General features: G+C 51.7%; 1 protein-coding gene across 1 annotated transcript; it reads right to left on the bottom strand.

The window, feature by feature from the left end:
* Positions 1 to 337: 337 nt before the first annotated feature.
* BNIP3 (BCL2 interacting protein 3) lies at positions 338 to 7,566 on the bottom strand. The gene is made up of 6 exons (XM_027655172.1): positions 7,437 to 7,566; positions 4,878 to 5,061; positions 4,145 to 4,229; positions 2,431 to 2,537; positions 2,175 to 2,324; positions 338 to 1,243 (listed from the first exon to the last, which is right to left on the bottom strand). Exons 1-6 carry the CDS (start codon positions 7,471 to 7,473, stop codon positions 1,192 to 1,194), a joined length of 615 nt encoding a protein of 204 aa, XP_027510973.1. The 5' UTR covers positions 7,474 to 7,566; the 3' UTR covers positions 338 to 1,191.
* Positions 7,567 to 8,313: the final 747 nt, after the last annotated feature.

Raw genomic sequence — 8,313 nt, 5'->3', positions numbered from 1 at the left:
GATCCAGGACTGAGTGGGCTCAGCCCCTCAGTGATAATTATACCATGAAATTCTAATTAAAATCTAGATGAATGAAGAACGAGGAAGCATGAAATGTGTAAGTACCTCTGAGCCCTCTGTGCCTGAGCAGGGAGGAGCCAACAGGGCCGGGGTGGGGCGGTTGCCGAGTGCCTGCTGACAGCAGGGCCACGTAGGAGACTGGTCTGAAGCTGTTTCTATAGAAACTTCTGATTTTTGTGTCAGCTGTGAAGTGACCAGTGTTAAACTTGTGCCTGGAGGCAAAGAGCCTTGTCAGCCCCTTTCATTGGTAGAGAAAAAGGAACAAGGAAACTCTGAGTTCACCAGGAACCTTTTTATTTAAATATATAAAACATGGTATTTTGGCAAACATTCATTTTCTCATTAAATAAGGTAAAATCACTGAAGGAAAAGGCATTGCATCAGTAAAAACCAAGGAGAAGCCACCCTGGGAACATGTGCCCAGGGCTGGGGCGTTGGGTGCAGATTTACTACTTGACAGATGAAGCCTGTGAAGCGCCAGCCTGCGGTAGGTACAGCTGGGAACTAGTGATGGGGTTAAATAAATGTCCTGGCAAAAGCAGCTCTTTATTAGGCACTAAATCCAAACTCTACCTCTGAACTAGGACAAACTGATGGTGTTTTACCCACGTGCTCATCTCTTCCCTCTGTGTCTCAACACTTCACACCTCACACCAAAGTGAACTAAGCAACATCTACCTGAGGAGAAGCTGCCCCAGGGCAGGGAACAGCTCCTCGGAATTCCCGTATCAGTCCATAAGGCCACACGTTGTTTGGGCTGATCCCTCCCTGTCAGGACTGCAGGAGCAGTGGCAACATTCCCACCCACAGGCACGAGGGGTGGGATGGACACTCACCCCTCCCAAGGGCTGGTTAAAGCTGGGATTGATTTAAACACTGAGTAGCTCTAATTCTCAGGTACTTCACTACAAAGCACTAAGGGACGTTACAGCATCTGCCACGTGCTGAGGGGATTGATCCAGGCGGCTCTATATGACACGGGAGCCCTTCTCACTCGTTAGACTAAACTAAAACAGGACACGGACAGGACACACACGACGACGGCGCCACGACCAGCTCCCCCCTCCCGGCTCTGCACCTCCTGTGCTCCAGGTGAGTCTGCTCCGCTCCCATCCCAGGATTCCGGGTGCCCTAAAACGAGCTGCTGGAAGCTGTGGTTGTCAGGCGCCTCCCGATGTAAATCCTGGGGGTGGGAACACAGGGTCAGGTCAGCGAGGGCAGCGACTCGCTGACACAAAGTACAGCACACAAGAAACACCCCCCTCACCAGGCCACTGCCTCTGGAATTCCCAGCAGAGGCAGCACTGCCAGCTGTAGTTAAGCAGGAAAATCAACTGGAGCTCTGGAGCTCAGTCCTCACCCCAGTGACTGACCCTGGTCTGGTACCACTCCCCAACTCTAGGACCCAGCACTTAGCCCCAAACTTCCATCATGCTTTAATTGTCTCTGGCAGTTACAGGTTCATTTTGGAAGGACTGGGTGAGTTTGATGTTCCTTTTACAGGATTATGTGGCCGAGATCCTGACTTTGTGCAGGAAGAGAACCTGTGCCCTTCCCATCCTGAACGATGCCGGGGACACTGTGGGGACAATGGGAGATTTGGGCAGAGCCCCCTCTGTCCCTCCACCTCCTTCATCCCCTCATCCTCAACTTCCTTGGTAAGGGTCAGTTTCTGTGTCCTGGAGCTCTTTCTAAACCCCAAATCATAAAAAAACCCCAAGTTCTCATTTTTTTGTGTGTCTCCCATCTCTTTCAGGAGTCAGTGGAACCTTAAAATCTATCAAATACTATTTTTGCCCTTTGCCATTAGTTGTGAGATTAAAGGTACCATCTCCAGTGGAGCCAAGTGTTGTGTAACTACAGCTCCAATGTACAAAACTCATTTCACTGCCCCTTAATTGTTTTGAGAAATTCCCAACTAGTGAGGAAAGCAAAGGAAAACTTGGAACCATCCAGCAATATCAGAGGCAGGAAGCACTTCCTGAATAACCATCTGTCCCCCCTTCAGAGAAAAAGTTACTCCTCTCTTGGACAAAGAGGGAATTGGGAATCAGAATCAGGCCTGACAGAAAACAGGTAAAAAAAATCTACTTTTTTTTAAAATTGAACCTTACCCCAGTCCAATGGCCAGCAGGTGAGAAAGCAGCAGGGATGGGAGGAAAACCTTCAGGAATTCTGCAGAGAATATCCCCCCCTTCTTCATGACACTGGTGTTCCTCATGCTGAGGGTGGCTGTGCGCCGGGGGTGCTTGAAGAGGAATTCCCTGGGATTGGGGAGGAAAGCACAGGCCCAGCAGTGAGAGATCTGTGCTCAGGCCTGGGGCAGGAAAAGCTGCAGGAGGCCCATGCAGGGGCTGTGCCAGCACTCACTTGGGGGGGATGTTCTCAGGCCGGCTGGACCAGTCCCAGATCCAGTCTGCGTTCCGCCGCAGCAGCCGCTCCACCTCCCTCCTCCTCTCCAGGAAATCCTCCTCGGACTGGAACAGACACACCATCAAACAGTGCTCGGACACAGGGCAGCTGTGAGCTCCCAAAGCTCCTGCTCTGCTTCCAGGACCATTCCCTAGGTCAGCTCTGACACTCACCCCTCCTATCCATTCCCATTCCACTTCTATCGAAGTATTCGGATCCCAGAGCAAGATGGGGAGCAGGGAAATCTATCCCCAGAGTGGGATGTGAGTGGCAAAGACCATATTCCATATCCCGTATCCATATCCCATATCTGATCAAGTGAAGGCTGCCCTGGCAGTGAAATGCCAGAGCCCTGGGTTTAATCCTTACACAGGGGATCCGAAATATCCCCAGGTCTGATGGACACTGGGCAGATGGGTTTCCTGCCTTTTCCCAGCTCCCAAGTCTGATGGACCCTGGGCAGAGGGTTTTCCTGCCCGTGCTCAGAGCTGGGCAGGTGCCACTGAAGCTCCTTGTCAAGCTCCTACGAGGGAATAATTCCAGTCCTGTGAATCTTCCTGGCTTTGGGGCCATCCTGGGCACCCAGGTGGCCCCACCCAAGGCTGTGCTCACACCTGTGCAGGGAATAAATCCAAAAAAAATATGGCTTTGCTGTCAGGTGAATCCCAGCAAAAACGCTGAGTAAGAGCAGAGCTCCTGGCTCAGCACAGCTCCATTCCATGCAGCCAAGGCCTGGAGATAAAAATAGATTCTACTCCCAGAATTCAAACAACTCTTGATGCACACACACACACACACACACAGGATCGAAATAAAACTGCCCAGGCAGCTGGAATTCTGATGGCTTTCTAACTTGGGATTTTTTGTTTTCAGTCTAAATAATGATCTTGAAACAGCTGAGGGGTGTTTCTGAAAATATAAAATAATAATTTCCAGTACCATTTTTAGCTACCTAAAGGTGGGTCCTTGGAGTCCTGCAGGAGCTACAGAGATGATGGGGAAATTCACTTCCTTTAAATACTTCCCTCCTCAAAACGTTTTGTAATTTATGTTTTTCATATTAAAAGCTAATTTATTACACTGCAGACTTCAGATTTCAGCCTGTTATCCTGCAAGCTCTGCAGTGATAAAACATGGTCCATGTACAGCAAGCTTTCCTCCACTCTTGTCTCAAACATATTTACTCACTCTCCTTGCAAGTGTATAAACAAACATACCAAATGAAATCAGAAATAACTGAGTTTTCCAAAGCACCATTCAGGTTAAGTACCAGGTGTTAAAAAACCTGGAATCCCATGGCAGGGCTTGGAAGTTGTCTGTTATTGGCTGCCACAGTTAAACGACTCTAGAAATTCTTGATGCTGTTGAATTCCCTTTTTCATTCCTAATAAACTGGTGGAGGTGCATTTAAACACAATATTTTTGTGGGGGATGCAGGAAATATACCCAGTTGGCAGCCAAAGGGGGAGGGGAATTCCTTCTCAAAAATCTGTTACAGATTGAAAAAACCAAACCAAAATTTCCACAAAAGTCAGGAACAAACACTCCTAGCCTGGATCTCCCAAGTTATTCTGAGTTATGGAAGTCTCTGCTTCAGCAGCTCCCCCTGTTCCTTCCCAACACCCTCTGAGAGTGAGAACTTCCCTCTCCCAAAGCAAGGTGAGGTTTTTACCTGGAAGCTGTTCTTTTCTCCACTGCTGTGACTCTCTATCTCCAGAGCTCTGTGACTGTCCTGAGGGGTCTGGGAACGAGGAGGGCTGGAGGAAAACAGAAGCAAAGGGAAGGAAGGATCATTAAGTTTTCCATGACACAGTTCCTGCACCAACAGCCACTCAGGGCAATGATGTGCACGTTGTCCCCAAGTGCCCTGACCACGACCTAAGGGATGGATCTGTCAGTGGGTGCCACAACCCATCACAGTCAATTTTTGTCTGATTTCCAACACTCTGCCCAGATTCCTGCTGCCCAGAGCACTTAGACCATAACAACGGGCAGAAAACGAGGGGTATCAGAGGGGTTTGAATCCAATCCAAACAAGCCAGGTGAGACCAGGCAGTTCTGCATCCCACTGTCTGGTTGAGTCCTGGAGTTTCCACCACAATGCAGTCAATGAATTACTGACACTGCCTGACCACCTGCCCCAGGGCTGAGTTGTTGTGTGACACTCCTGGAAATCTGTTTTGTACACTTTGTCCCCTTTCCCTGCCCCAGGCACCACCCTGTGTCCTAACACTTAAATACCAACCTTTACCCAGGAAACCTCCCTCTGTGCACACACATGGGCACATGTAAATACATGGACACATGTAAATACACACACATGGACATTTCTGTGTTTGTCTGTGCCTGGGACACCAGGTGCCCTTGTCCATGACCTTCCCTGTGCCCAGCAGAGCCCTGCTTACCTGTCACAGTGGGAGCTCTCCCTGGAGCTGCTCCTGCCTGACTCGTGCTGGGCATCCAGCAGGATCTTCTCCATGTCCCCGTTGTGGATGGAGAGGGAGGCTGGCACTTGCTCCTGGCTCCCCGAGGAGGCAGAGCTCCCACTGCCATTCCCGTTGCTGCTGAAGTGCAGTTCCACCCAGGACCCTGCTCAGCAGAAGGAAAACTGAGCCCAAGTGACCGGAGGGGTTTTGGTGGAGACCTGGGAGCGCCAACCCTGGTGCTCCTGCGCAGGGTGACAGCACAGGGACACACAGTGCCAGCCCTGCCTCCCTGCTCATAAACACCATGGAATGCCGGAGAGCAGGGGAGCTGGGAGCGAGCTGGGGAGGCTCACAGGGCTGGGGAGCAGCTGTTCAGTGCATTCTGTCTCCCTCTGCAGCTGAAGATCTTTTATTTTGGGTTATATTTCATTTTTATTGCTTACCATAGGTGGCAGCCAAACAAAATAATCTCAAGGTCTTTTGCTGCCAAAGCTCATTTATTCACTTACTGAAATTATTTTGGGCTGCAGAGCCCAGGGACTGTTTTGTTCAGCCTTTCCCAGTGCTGTTTTGTAGGTGTTGCTGTGAAGCAACAGCGGGTGCGTGGCAAGGCCTGGCATGTGTCTGCTCCTCACAGTATATTTAACACTGTCACGTGGCCTTTGTTTTCCTCAGGGAGGCAATAACAACTCCCTCCTAGGCAGGGACCAACTCCCTGCAGGGCCTGGGGCTGTTCCCTCTCTTACAGAATCTCGGACTGGTTGGGGTTGGAAGGGACCTTAAAGCCCATCCAGTTCCAGCCTCTGCCATGGGCAGGGACACCTTCCACTAGCCCAGGTTGCTCCAAGTCCTGTCCAACTTGGCCTGGGACACTTCCAGGGATGGGGCAGCCACAGCTTCTCTGGGCAACCTGAGCCAGGGCTTCAGCACCCTCACAGCCAGGAATTCCTTCCCAATATGCCAACTAACCCCTCTGTCAGTTCAAAGCCATTCTCCCTTGTCCTGCCCCTCCATCCCCCCAAAAACGAGCTCAGAGGACAGAAAATACCTGAATTACAGAAGTGCCCATGGAATTGTGCTGTGGAACACGTGTGGGCCAGGCCCAGCAGTGCACAGGGAACAGCAGCAAGGACAGGAGGAGGACGGGGGAACTCCCTGAATTCTGGGGAGCACAGCAGAAAGGATGTCTAAGGAATAGCTATGGAAAGGGAGAGACAGATAGTGGGGTTTGGGCTGTTCCTGCTCCCTGAGACAGAACTCAGGGTGTAAAACCACAACAGCTGGAAGTGGATGGTCTTCAAGGTCCCTTCACACCCAACCCATCCTGGGATTCCATGGCAAAGAGAGCAGAGTTACAGGAATGCAGGAGGGGAGCAGCCAATGCAGGGATTTGGCATGGAACAGGAATATCAGATGAGCAAAGGTACCACAGATATCCTGGTTGTGAGAAGACTAAGGGCCCAGGAATTACATGGAAATAGCACAAAGCCAAAGTGCCTCATCTGCGCAAACAACACGAGGATCCAAAGATCATCACCTGAACAGCCAAAACACCAAAAACCCCACTGAATAAACACACTGTGGGTCAACAAGTTTTTCTTCAAAAAACCTCCTCCCTGACAGCTGGTTTGTTGTTATTTGGTTTGTTTGGGAATTTTCCCCTCCACGTGACATGCCTGAGGGTGTGTTTGGAGCCAGACAAACCCTTCCCTACCCTTTCCCCCGAAATTCAAGGGAGCTCAAGTTGCTACCAAAGAACAACCACAACCACTGGAGCTCAAATCAGGACTATCTGCTGAAATCTTACTGGGTACAGTGCTGGGAAGGGAGGATAAAACAGGGAGAGCATTGGAATTGTAACAGCTGGAGCACAGTGTATGTGCTTCACACATTTCCCTCTTTTCCCTCTTCCTCTGGACACTCCCCAGAGTGAGGCTGTGCTGTGATATCATCACTTAGAGATAAAAGAGCCTGTATTTTTACGAAGCTGGAAACACAAGCAGACCAAAGCACATGCCAGGTGATGGGAACTGGGCAGGTGAGTCACGGGGAAGGGCTCTGGAGCGGGTTTATCCCATATTCCAGCCCAGGACACTCTGGGAGCACAGGCCAGCATTAACAAGTATCTGATCAGCCCTGGAAACCCTAATTTTGTTAAGATTTGGCTTTCGGAGCCTGAAGCCAAATTCAGCAGAGGGCTGGCAGTGCCCCGTTAAAATCCCCGCTACAATCCCGTGCCAGTGGCCGCCCGGACCTGCCCCTTTCCCGGGAATTTCAGCCCGCCCCAGATGTTTCCAGCCCGATCAACCCCCGATCCCTGTGACGGGCCCGACCCCCCCCCAGCCGCTGCCCCCTGTGGGGGGATGTACCGCAGCGCACACACCTCGTACCTCAACCACCGCATATCGTGAATATCGCGACCTTGAAAGGCCCCGCGCGGACCCAACTCGCAGTGCCCGGGCCGTGACCGGCAGTGCTGCGTTCCCCCGCCCGCGGCCCTGCGCGTTCCCGCCGGGCCAGCCCCGTCCCGGCCCTTACCCTGCAGGTTCTCCTCCTGCGGGCTCTGTCGCGACATTGCTGCGGGGCGGAGCGACACGCGCTGTGCGGGTGGTGCTGCGGCCGCGGCGCACGGACACGGTCTGACCGCGGCACCGCCCGCCGCGCGCCTGCCGCGCGTCTTGGCATGACGTCACGCCGCACCGCCCTCCCATTGGTCGGCGCGGCGGGGCGGGGCGCGCGCTCCCTCCCGGCCCCCAAGAGCTTTTCGGGCCGCCATGATGGCGGGGGGTCCTGGGGAGAGCGCGGACTGTTCTTGGGGAGAACAGGGATGATTCCGGCAGGGAATGCCGTGTTATCCCACTCCCTGCCTGCCCAGCGCCACACACCACCCCCCCGCTGTCGGGCCCCTGCACGGCGCCTTCACATAGTCACACAGGACACACGGGCACTGATGGGATTTCGTAGGAAACACGTCTGGTTGCAAAATCACAACTTCTGACCGCTAAACCAATGCCCGACAGCAAATGGCATGTGGCCTAAATAGATGATAGTCACAGTAATAGATAGTCACAGAATCACAGAGTACCTTGAGTTGGAAGAGACCCACAAGAATTATGAAGTCCAACACAGGACACCCCAAGAAAATTAATAATTAATAAGAATTCCTTCTCCTTTTTAATTGTTTCTGCGGTGCCACCGGGGTTCTCCACAGAGGGAACCACTTAGGAAAGACTCGTCATTTGAAAGCAGATACTGATCTGCTGGGATTTTATAAAGACAAACACATAAAATCTGATTTTATTTAGCCAAAATGTTATTAACTTGATGAGAGCATGCAGGCAGTTTTTTCAGGCTGGAATTGTTGTCATTCGTGCCTTTCCACAGCCCAAGTGAAATACACGTGAATGGTCAGTGA

Source organism: Corapipo altera, unplaced genomic scaffold (genome assembly GCF_003945725.1).
Source record: "Corapipo altera isolate COAL_440 unplaced genomic scaffold, ASM394572v1 180, whole genome shotgun sequence".
NCBI classification, from domain to species: Eukaryota; Metazoa; Chordata; class Aves; order Passeriformes; family Pipridae; genus Corapipo; species Corapipo altera.
This window is presented reverse-complemented; position numbering and strand designations above follow the sequence as displayed.